The sequence below is a fragment of the Loxodonta africana genome, chromosome 25, assembly GCF_030014295.1.
Source record: "Loxodonta africana isolate mLoxAfr1 chromosome 25, mLoxAfr1.hap2, whole genome shotgun sequence".
In the NCBI taxonomy this organism is placed as follows: domain Eukaryota; kingdom Metazoa; phylum Chordata; class Mammalia; order Proboscidea; family Elephantidae; genus Loxodonta; species Loxodonta africana.
The window spans coordinates 24,097,114-24,109,222 of record NC_087366.1 but is presented as its reverse complement, the minus strand read 5'-3'; the positions used below and the strand labels follow the sequence as shown (position 1 = coordinate 24,109,222).

Sequence of the window (12,109 nt, the reverse complement as noted above, 5' to 3'; positions counted from 1 at the left end):
TTTTCTCCCACGGAGCTGCTGGTGGGTTTGAACCGCCTACCTTTTGGTTAGCAGCTGACCACTTAACCATTGCGTCACAGGGGGACTTACGAGATAGTAAAGGTTAGAGATGGGGGGCCCAGAAGCCAAGCTCTTAAAAGTTGGGAGTCTGTGTAAATTGCATGAGGGCAGGAACATCTGTCTGTTCTATTTACTGATGTATCTCTAGTGCCTAGAAAAGTACCTGTTTGATATTTGAGATTTGACGAATGATCATTCCAAAACTTTATAGCTTGATCATTCCAAAACTTCGTAGCTAATAATCATATTATTCTGTTGTTTATCATGTTTGGAGTCATTTCTGTGAAAGTCTGCTACCCAATCCAAGAATGTGACTTTTATGTAACAGTCTTTCTGTGGGTTTTTGAGTTTTTTTCTTCCCACAATTCAGAACATTTTCAGGTTTCTTCCCTACTATGGGAGACCCTGGGTGGTGTAAACAATTAATGTGCTCAGCTATTAACCAGAAAGTTGGAGGTTTGAGTCTACCTGGAGGTGCCTCAGAAGAAAGGCCTGGCAATCTTCTTCCAAAAAAAACCAGCCATCAAAACCCCTAGGGATCACAGTTCTACTCCGGCACACATGGGTTACTGTGAGTCAGAGTGGCCTTGATGGCAGCTGCTTTTTTCTTTACTATGAATTCTCCAATTAAGAGTAAGGGCAAAAATTAGCTAAAAAAAAAAAAGGGCTGGTATATTCATTAATTTCTAGTATGAAAATGAATTCAGAGCTCAGCTTTTTAATTAAAGTTTTTCCCCCCACATTTCTTATATGCGTAGATTTCCCCAGTAGAATTTTCTTGTTTTTTGGTCATGAATTATTTTAGAAGGCTCTTACACATTTATAGGGCTTTTCCCCAGTGTGAGTTTTTTTCATGTTGAGGAAGCAATGAGTATATTCTGAAGACTTTCTCGTGTTCATTACATTCCTAGGTGTTTTTTTTTTTTTTTTTTGGTTCTGTTTTTTTGTTTTTGTCTATCGTGAATTCCTAACGCTCTGTAAAGCTTGTATTTCTTCTGAAGGCATTGCTACGTTCATTACACCCGTGGGGTTTCTCTTCGGAGTGAATATTACGTAATTCGGTCCAGGGTGAGTTATGACAGGAAGGTCATCTGCAGTCAGGCTTTCTCTTCAGTAGCAATTCTGTGGTGCTTTCAATAAGGCCTTAAGTAAGGGATGAACTATTCTTGAAATCTGCACTATAGTCATTACATTGGTAATGTTTGCCTCTGTTAAAAGGTTTTATGTGTTCATAAACAGGCTCTGACTGAAAGTCCTCTGACATATATTACATTCAGAAAGTTTCTGTGTAGTATCATACATTTCATACTGGCTAAGAAATGCTTGTTGGCTAAAGGCTTTCTCATATTCCTTGTGCTGGTAAGGTTTATCTCTATAATGAGTGACTTCAAGTCAGTAAGGAGTATGCCATTCCTGAAGGATCTACCAAGTTACCTCAGTGTGATTTCTCTTCATTATGCATTTTCTAATGTTGAACAAGGGAGGAGCTGCTCTGGAAGGCTTTCCCACACTGATTATGGTACTCATAGGGTTTCTCTCCTGAGTGTTTTTAGGGACGCATTGTGCTTATAGGCTTTCCACGTGCATTACATCCAGCTGGTTTCTCCCCATGTGAATTCTCTGATGTTCAGAAGCTCTGTCTTCCAGCAGTTATTTTCCTCCGTTTATTACATTCATGGAAACCCTGGAGGCATAGTGGTTAAGTGCTACAGCTGCTAACCAAAGGGTCGGCAGTTCGAATCCACCAACCTGCTCCTTGGAAACTCTATGGGGCAGTTTGACTCTGTCCTATAGGGTCGCTATGAGTCGGAATCGACTCGACGGCACTGGGTTTTGTTTTTTATTACGTTCATAGTTACCCCACCCCACTGCATGAATTTCTGTGTCTTTAATGTGGCTGAAGGCTCCCTGCCTTGGATGAATTTTCCAAGCTGTTTCCTTATCATGTTTAGTAAGGTATAATTACCAATGATGACTTTTGTATACAGGCAGTCTCCAGGTTACGAACATCCGTACAACCCATAGTTACAATCCAACCCTTGCAAAGCCCATTATATATTAAAAATTCAAGGTACATGCAGTGGTTTGTGATAACAATCAGGTGCTACTTTGTGACGCACATCAAAATATTATTACTGCATTATTATGTTAGAGATGTTTTAGTGTATCTGGAAGTGCTTTGTTAATGTTTTTTATGCATAGAAAGGTACACTGTATTACTAAGACATTTGATTAACTGACATTAGGTATGAACGGTAGCTAACTCACTTAGATGCATAGGTACCTAATTTATGTACAAATTCAACTTAAAGACAGACTTAGGAATGGAACTTCTTTGTAATCCAGGGACTGCCTGTGTTTGTGTTCATAGCATTTGTTTTTTACAGAGGTTTTATTCTCTTAGGTTCTAAGTTGTTTCCTGTGTCTCACTTTCACTAGACTCTTTTTCTTGAAAGGATGCTCAGTTATATAATAAAGTCTGTGCTCAATCTAAAGTTTTTACCCACATTGTAATGCTTATGACTTTTCTCTTAAATAAGTGTTTTCTTGGAAAAGAAGCCATCTGTCTTTAAATGTCTCTCCTGCCTTTTCCTGATATCACTCTAACTCGTCACAAACATCCCACATTTCTTCCTAACTGATAGGACAGATTTCTCCAAAATCTACATCTCTTTTTCTTTTTACAACTTGATGATTACACCTAATTAGGAAACCTGGTTCTCCAAAGATACCTTTTGCTATCATTTGCTGGCATTAAAAACCAAAAACCAGTTACCGTTGGGTCAGTTCCGATTCATGTCAACACCATGTGTGCCGGAGTAGGGTTTTCAGTGGGTGATCTGTTGAAGTAGATTGCTAGGCCTTTGTTTGGAGGCACCTTTGGGTAGACTCGAATCTCCAGCCTTTCTGTTAGTGGCCTAATGTAATTAACCATTTGCACCACCCAGGGGTGGGTGGAGATACATTTGTCTATCTATGTATATATATAAATATTTTTATTTTTTTTGAGAGAACATCTGTCTGTTCCCTAACCTTTATAAACTCATTGTTTCTGTACACACATCACAAACACACACACAGCTAGGTATTTAAGCTGCTTTTAAGGGAAAATTAGTCCGTGGCCTAGTATAATTATGTAATTCTCTTATGTATAAATTACATTGTAAATAATGAAAATGTCGGGAGATTTTTATTATCCTTAGCATGCAGCTGTTTTAGAAATTTGAATATTTTCCTGTGTAATTTCAAGTTGATCCCAGTAGCCCTTCCTACAGAGTGCCCATTATCAAATAAAATTAGAATGCTAGTGACCAGGCAGTTTGCAGGGGCATCAGTCAAGTCTCTGAATGACTGATAGAAGAAAATAACAGTAGTCTGATAGAAAAAAAAGTTCTGCACTTTATTTGCTCTAATAAAACCAAACCCATTGCTGTTGACTCAATTAGGACTTTCAGTGACCCTACAGGGCAGAGTAGAGCTGCCCCATAGGATTTCCAAGGCTGTAATCTTTACGGAAGCAGACTGCCACATCTTTCTCCTGAGGAGCAGCTGGTGGGTTCAACTGCCAGCCTTTCGGTTAGCAGCTTAGTGCTTAACCACTGCACCCACCCCCCCAAGGCTCCTTTTTGCTCGAATAGGTCAATAAAATAAGGCATTTTAATTTAATTTGCTGGTTAAATGAGGAAAAGTACATAAGTACTTCTGAATCTTATTAAAACATTTCTGAAAAGCTTACAACTGAGTAGTAAATAAAAACTCATGAGGTATTTCTGACAATATGTATAAAGAACTTCCTCTGTGCAAACTTTGTGTGTATGCCAGGAGACTATGATCTCAACAACATCTAAAGTTCCAACATCAGGAATGTCATGATTCTATTTGTATTTTAATGAAAATTATCATTTGTATTAGAATTAAAATGTAAACAATCCGTGAAGAATACAAATTGAGGGATTTGAAGGAAGAAAAGGACAGGTGTAGACTTGAAATATTTCTTGTAGACTAGAAAAAAAAGTTCTGTTATAAGCAAGATGCAGCTGTTTTGTCCATTCTTGTTGTTGCCATTCCATCACCATGAACGTAAAGTAAGGCCTAGATTAGGACTAAATCAAATACCAAACCCATTTCCGTTGAGTCGATTCCGACTCATAGCGACCCTATAGGACAAGAGTAGAACTGCCCCATAGGACTTCAGGGAGCAGCTGGTGGATTTGAACCGCTGACCTTTTGATTAGCGGCCAAGTTCTTAACCATGGTGCCACCTGGGTGGCAGATTAGGACTAGAGGCAAAAAAGAGGAAAGTTGTCATTTAGGAGAGTAGATATCACAGCATGGGCATTGGTGGTAGAAGGTAACTCCTTCTTTTATCTCTGTTCTCACTAGAGAGGCAGCTTTAACACATTGAGAGGAGGTAAGAGGACAGGTGTATACTCAAAAATGAAAGTGCTACTTTTGATTTAACATATTGCATTGGATTTATATAGTTGCAGAGCTTTTTTTTTTGATTAAAAATACAGGGTTAGTGGTGACCACTTCTATGGCTGAGATTTTTCTAAGTGGCCGTATAGACTGAATGCTAATGGATATACAGTGTCCCTTTAAAGCTTACCCTTTTGAGCATTCAGGAATAATTGCCTTCAACTTGTGAGGATTTTTTCCCCTATCTCTTACATCCATTGCTTTTTCTTTTCTTCCTTCAATCTCTGTCTGTATACTGGTCTATATTGGCCTTTTCTCTTCTTCTATCTATAGGTATCCCTACAACATCACCCTTAGAACAGTACTTTTAAGAGTGTTGGAACCTACAAGATGAAATTTAGATCAAGGATTTCACTTTACAGAACAAATCTAGAAGACATAAGAGAAGCTGTGACTCCTGTGAAATTCAGTAATTCTTTCATAGGGTAGGTGGTCATCAGTTGTGGTGTTTTACCTTCTCTTGTGCTTCCAAAATAAACTTGGCAGAAAATTGGGCTTCACAGTTCATGGTTCAAAATGAAGCCATGAACATGCTTTCAAAATTGCCTTTATATACCTGAGTTACTATTTGAAAATTTCTTCTTCACTGCCTGATTTAAAAAGTACAAGTCAGATCCATTTGAATGAATTTTAAGAGGTACCAGGCTGCTATATTTTATTTAACCTTTGCTAAAAATGAAGGCTTATTTACATAGTGTACTCAGCTTGAAACAGTCCTGTTCATTGTCAGACCCTAAAAAAAAAAAAACTTTTAATCACTAATTCCACTTTTTGGTGTTCGTGTGAGATGTTTTAGTATAGAGTAACCGTTGAGCAGGCTGATGAGCTGTCATATATACAGGATGACACTTGAGGCAGAATTTATTAGATTGTAGTCTAGTCTGACATGAAGGAAGACCGTAGTGTCTGAGATAGAAAGAGACAGAGACAAAGGGAAAAGCAGTTTTTTCTCACTGAGAAATTTAGTGTTGGTTGAGGCAGAGGTGAGGCAGGGCAAAATTCTATGCCATACACTATGTCTACTTACTCAAATTTTGTTTTATTTGAGCTAATAATTCATTTTAGCTCTTTCTGAATTTTCTGCCAGAAGTGTCTCTTATCAATATGTTTGAACACATCAGGTATTCAGGTGATGTGTTTTATCTTTTAGCGGCATCTCTTCTGAAATCTCTGTTCTCTTCTTCCTGTCTGGACTGTTGGTCTTAAGGTCTGCCCACAGCTTGGTTCTAAGATCTCCCTTTACTATCAGTCTGGGTAGTCCCAATATTTTTTTTCTTAGTTGACTAGTTTGTTTTGATGGAGTACGTACTTTAGTAGTTCTCTGAGAATAGGCACGTAGAAGGCAAATTCTCTGACTTTCGTGTCTGAAAAGATCTGTTGTCTACTGTAATACTTAATTGGTATTTTTATTGGGCATAGGCTTCTAGGATTTTGAAGGCATTGTTTCAGTTGTTTTTTTAACTTCAGTTTTGCTGTCGAGAAGTTCTGTATCTTCTGATCTGATCTGTTTTTCTGAATGTGTGATCTATTCTTTTGTTTTTGAATCTGAAAGATTTTGTGATCTCTGTCTCCAGTGTCTTGCAGTTTCTTGATACTATGCCTTGGTTTTAGCTGTGTGTGGGGGTTGCGGGGTAACTGGATACTCTACAGACCTTTTCTTGTCCTTAAGTCCTAGGGCATTTTCTCGAATTACTTTTTTGATAAGTTCTTTTTGCTTTTTTGTTCTAAAAGATTTTATCAGTGTTATGTCACAAACTTTCTGTTGATGTGTTAATTTTGGTTATTATAGCTTCCGTTTCCAAAAAGCTCTTTATTTCGCTTTCTGAGTATTTCTCTTTTATACTTCTCCTCTTTTTGATTAATGAGCACAATATCTTTTCTCATCTGTCTAAGGATAATAGTTATATGATTTTGTCTTCCTTTTCACAGTTTTCTTCCATCCCCTGCTCTAACTCAATTTCCTCTCAGTTTTCTCTCTCTGTCTCTGATGGTGGTTGTAGTATTTCAGCAAGGTTCTTAACCTTTCTGAGTATTGGATCTCTTTGGCAGACTGAAGTCTATGGAACTCTTCCATTAAAATCAAAGGAAATCAGTTCTATTAAAATATACTTACCAAAATATTTTTTAAAACTCTATGATGTAGCTATACATGTGCTTCTGCATATTAAGATCTAGAGATGAATCTGTAACTACCATAATTTCAAAATAGTGATGAGTGTAAGTGATATCTGAGATGTGTACCAAATGTAATGTGATGTGAAAATAGCTGTGATTTTTTTTTGAATTGGTGACAAAATCACATGTATTGCTAATACCACTGTAATCTGTAGCCTGCATTTGTAATTGAAAGAAGTGTCTTATTTCAGTTAGAGGCTAACATAATTTTTTTTACATTCATGTTCCTGGGCTCTTTGAATTATGTTGACAGACCCTTCAAATATCTGGGATTGTCGGTGATCAGCTCAAAGCTGGTGAAAAGCTGATTGCAAGCTCTTAGTGATTGAATGACGCTTGATAACTAGTGGGCTTCACTGAATGTTTTGGGATGCTCAGCTTTCATTATCTGTAGATCTTTCCTCTTGGGATTCAAATCTCTTCAGAGAAGAATCCTCCAATTTCCTGTCTATGAAAATGAGCCTTTTTATCTTATGTTCCCATAGCCAAGTGCAGGGAACTGCATGGGAAGGGAGGCGGGAGTTCTTTCCTGTTTAGTAATCATACTCAGGTAATGTATCTAAATGCTTATTACCTTGATTCTCCAGTTTCAGATATGATTTATTGATTGTACTACAGAAGATAATTTTGCTTTCTTACATTCTAGTAAAAATTGCTTTTGTGATTTAGCTGAATGGTTGTATTAGACATGTTCCTATTAAATAAAGTAATTCTAAAAATGGAGAAAAACAATCTTTAATGCTTGGAAACCCATAATATAACAGGAAAACTGGGCTATTTCTTGAATTTATATTTAATTTTCACCTTATTATTCCAGGAACTTTCAAGTTGCGGATGGAATAAAAAAGAAAAATATAGTTCTGCACCAAATGCAGTTGCCTTCACAAGGAGATTTAATCATGTGAGTTGATAAAATTTCAATAATTTCTGGAATTCAGTTCCTCAAGACATAATTTTTCATTAAGATATAGTTTAACATTTTACATTAATTCTGGAATATTCTCAGCCAGTATCTCTTGAAATATTGTCTCTCTGACTAATCTCTGTATTCCCCCTCTGAACTTCCTAAGAGTTCGGCTGCTAACCAAAAGATCAGCAGTTCAAATCCACCAGCCACTCCTTGGAAACCCTGTGGGGCAGTTCTATGAGTCAGAATTGACTAGACGGGAACGGGTTTTTTTTTTTTTTTTACTTCGTATTGGAAATTTTTTGGAACTTGACATTCTTTTCTACTTGTCTCTTAACCTTTCATACTTCCAATTTATTTCTTTGTGTTTCATTCTGAGTGATTTTCTCAGATCTCTATTTCAGTTCACTAATTATCTTCAAATGTGTCTTACCTGTTTTAAATCATTGTGCTTTTTTAACACTAGTATTTCCTTTTCCTATTTTTTAAATTCTTAAATCATTTTCAACATTTTATTTATTATAGTTTCTATTTTATTATCTGAAGTCCTTGAGAGTACTAATTCCGTTATTTTTGCTAATTCTTACAATAGTTGTTTTCTTATATACTTTGTAATTTTGGATTGGGAGCTAATGTCTGTTTAAGCTTTACCTGTGGAAATTGCTGGTGCCTCGATTGAGAGTATATCCCTTTTGAGAGGCTTTTTGTTTGCTTTTACCAAGTACCAAAGGCTATCACAGAGCAATTTTTTATGTTAAAGGTTTTGTTTGGGGAGTATCTGTACCTCTCTGGAGGGAAAATTTAAATTCCTAATCCAGTTGAGGGCAGGCCTTTGGTTATGAATTCTTATGAAAGGCTTCTTTTTTTGTCCTTAACCACCCAGAGCCTCAGCTAATACAGATAGACTTCTCTGTTGTCTCCCTCGGCCAAATAGGTGAATTCGTTAAGTCCACATTTTTATCAAGATTATAGCCCTTTGACGATTCCTTAGATAGAAAAGCAGGGGGCTGTGAGGCCTCGTGTTGCCTCTGAAGGAATATTAAACTCAAGCGCCTGTGTCGCTGAAACAGGAAATCCTCCAAAGGTAGCAACAGCCTCAGCTCTTTTAACTACTGCTTTGCTTTTACTTCTCTCTTTGTTTCTGGCTGCTAAGGAAATCCCTTATTTTTCTTTATAGCTCAGCTGTGCATTTTTTTTTTTAAGTTTATTATATTTCATTTAGCATTTCTAGAAGTTTATAGCAAATATTTCCCTGGCTTTTTGGTTTACAGTATTCCGCAAAGTAGATTAAAGTTTTAAAAAATTAGATTAAATCCATTACTATGCGCATAGGACAAACTTGCCTTGCATTGAATTGCGTATTTGAGCGATGTAAGAGTTGTGTTCAAAAATTTTCTGAGATAGTTTGAATTTATCATCACAGTAAAAGAATATCATCAGGGAATACATGTAAAAGTGTAAATTTTGCCCAATACCATTTCACCAGTTTCTGTCTGCTTTGGGCCCCTCTCTTGTACTTCTAAATGGTTGTGTTTTTATACTTTGTAATTTTAATTAGACTAGCTCTCTTAAGACACAAGCTATTCCACTGTTGCCAGAAGTGGAACACTCATCTCTTTAAAAACTGTGCTTTTTTTCTGATTATTGAAGTAACGACATATATTAAAACGAAGAAGGTTGCTGGAAAATTGAAAAAAAAAAAAAAAAAAGTAGGAATGTATAAAAAACAAGAAGGAAAATTGCCCAGAGGTGACTGTTGTTAACATTTTAGCATATATCCTTGAATTCTTCATTTTTTTCCTTAATGCAGTAGAAATTATTAGAAATTATGTTATACATACATGTAATTTGTAGCCTTATTGCCTTAACCCACTGCTGTCGAGCCTTAACATACCGTAAAATGCTCCTATATCATTAAAATTCTTTTGGGAACATTTTTAATGACTGTATAATCTTCTGTCACTTGACTATATCATAATTTTAGTAATTTGTCTCGGATATTTCTGTAATAACTGCCTTTAAAGTTTAACGGATTTTTTACTGCAAATACAAGGGTTTATATGATTATAAAACTCTGAATAAAGCAACTGCAGTTCAGTATGTGTGAATAAATGTTCTCTAGGATTTACATACTATTTTATGAAATAGTTGATGTACTTCCAAGAATATGTGCTAAGTATTTGAGCCGTATGAAATCGTTGATGTTTGGCCATTTTTAACCTACTAAAATGGCTATTTCATATGGCTAACCTAATGTATGTTGAGAATCGTTATAAGAAACAAATAGGAATTAACCACCTAACTTAAGAAATAAAATAGTACCAAAACTTGAAGTGTCTTACACGTCGGTTCCTCCTCTTAAGGTAACCATTAACTGGACATTTTGTGTGTTGTTTATTTTCTTTTTTTCAATTTGGTTTTTTTTTTTTCTCCTGTAATTCCTTTATAGATTTACCAGAAATATTTGTATCCCTAAAACAATATGTTACGTAATCTTACTTTCCAACTTCATAACCACTGTGCCGCTAGGGGTTCCGTTACTGTATATGTTCTTCTGATTGACTTTTTTTCACTCAGGTGTGTTTCTCTAATGCATCCACGGTGGTGCACGTAGCTCTAGTTCATTGATTTTCACCGGTTTTTAGGGTTTCATTGTATGAACGTATCACAGTGAATTTATCTGTTGTTGTATGGGTGGATGTGAGATATGTTTTCAGGTTGTTTGCTGTCATAAATGTTGCTATGAATGTCCTAAGAGTCTCTTGATAGCGCATGTCCAGTAATTCTCTAGGCAGGAACTTTCAGACTTTTTGACTGTGACCTGTAGAAAGATGAAATATTTTACATTGTACCTCAGCACAGACACAGAGCTAAAACAAATATTCTGGAACATGGTTTACTTGTTAGGTAATACGTACTTCGATCTTTTCCATTCTATTTCACTTGGAAAAAATTGCTTCTTAGACTTAGAAATTGATTTCAGAAAACAGGGTTGTGATCTGTTTGAAAAACTGTCCTAGATATTTGCCTAGATATAAAATCTGAGTCATAGAGTATATGCACGTTTAGCTGTACATGATAATGTTTTGTTTTTTCAACATGGTTATACCAATTTACATTTCCAGCAGCAGGGTACAAATTTTCATTACTCTGTATCCTTATCAACACTTGGTATCATCAAACTTTGCTATGTAATTGGTATAAAATAACTTTAGCTTTCATTTTCATTTGATAACCATTTCTTAAGTTCCTGCTGTGCCCTGGGCAATGTTCTAGATGTGTGTGATGTATCAATGAACAGAAACGTCTCTACCTTCATGGACCTTTCATTCTAGCGCTTCCTGGTTTTAATTTCTCTTTCTTTTTTGTTTTGCTCTCATTTTTAGAAGTTCTGTCATTTCCAAATCTCCCTGGTCTTACTTATTGTTCTCTTATTTCCTATGTTTAAATGACTTATTATCAAATAAAACATAGACACAGAAGACTACAAAACAAAGGTATGATTTAATGAATTAATTGGTAGGCAGATATCCTTGTAACCACCACCCAGGTCAAGAAACAAAATTTTACGATCCCCCCTAGAATCTCCTACATGTACCTCAATCCAGTCACCCCCTCTTTCTTCTGGTAGAAGTAAGTACTGTCCTAACTTTTATAGTAATCACTTCCTGTGTTTCTTTTTCCAATTTTGTCACCTAAAATGTGGAGCCTTAGACACTATAGTGTAGCCTTGCCATTTCTTTTTTTTAACTTGATAAGTGTTTGAGACTTTTTAATGTACAATTTTCCCATCCCTTTCTTTTCCTGTGGAGGAATTTATCTATGGAGGAACCCAGGCATTTTGGCCCATAGAGTTTCCCACAGTCTAGATTGCATGATTGGGTGGAGGGCATTTTAACATGCCCTGTGTTTGTTTGTTTTTGTGCAAATGAGCAGCCTGTTCCAAAAGTTAGATCAGACTGAGGTTCATTCCCTTTGGCAAGAGTATAGGTTGTGTTTTATTTTTTCATCAGGAGGTGCATAGTACCGGGTTGTCTCTTCTGTGATGTTAGCAGTTCATCATCTAGATCAACTAATTAACCTGAGATTGTTAAAGGTGAATTCTTACTTTATTATTATGTTTTCATTTATTAGCAGGAATCTTTTTATAAAAAGACATTTTCCCTCATCTGGTATTTGCTTACCCAGAGGTCCATTTACTACAGCAAAGGAAGAATAAATGTTTGATTCTTTTTCCCTTTATTTAGCAGTTTTGAAGATAATGAGTTGGTCTTCTGTTATTCTCTGATGGTGATCGAGTAGGTTTTTTTGTGTGTTATTTTTGAATATTATTATGAACTTAATGGATTTAAATATGTACGATAGGTTTCAGTTGATTGCAGTTATTATCCTTATTGAAACTCACATTGCCCTTTGGCAAGGGAGACCCTTTTCGGGTTGGCTTCCGCATCCGTTTTCCACAACCCCAGTAGTCTTTAATGCTCCTTG

At 36.1% G+C, this 12,109-nt stretch overlaps 1 protein-coding gene across 14 annotated transcripts in view; it reads left to right on the top strand.

Moving 5' to 3' along the window:
• RALGPS2 (Ral GEF with PH domain and SH3 binding motif 2) overlaps positions 1–12,109 on the top strand; it is a 248,678-nt gene that overhangs the window by 144,739 nt on the left and 91,830 nt on the right. For 13 of the 14 annotated variants that reach the window (XR_010319389.1, XR_010319387.1, XR_002785980.2 and 10 more), the window contains one exon: positions 7,532–7,615. Coding sequence is in view for 6 of the 14 variants with exons in the window: in XM_003410872.4 (XP_003410920.2) it covers positions 7,532–7,615 (84 nt within the window). In the remaining 8 variants the exon portion in view is untranslated. Of the gene's footprint in view, positions 1–4,812; positions 4,965–7,531; positions 7,616–11,634; positions 11,718–12,109 lie in introns of all 14 variants that reach the window. The other variant, XR_010319392.1, reaches the window with a different exon arrangement.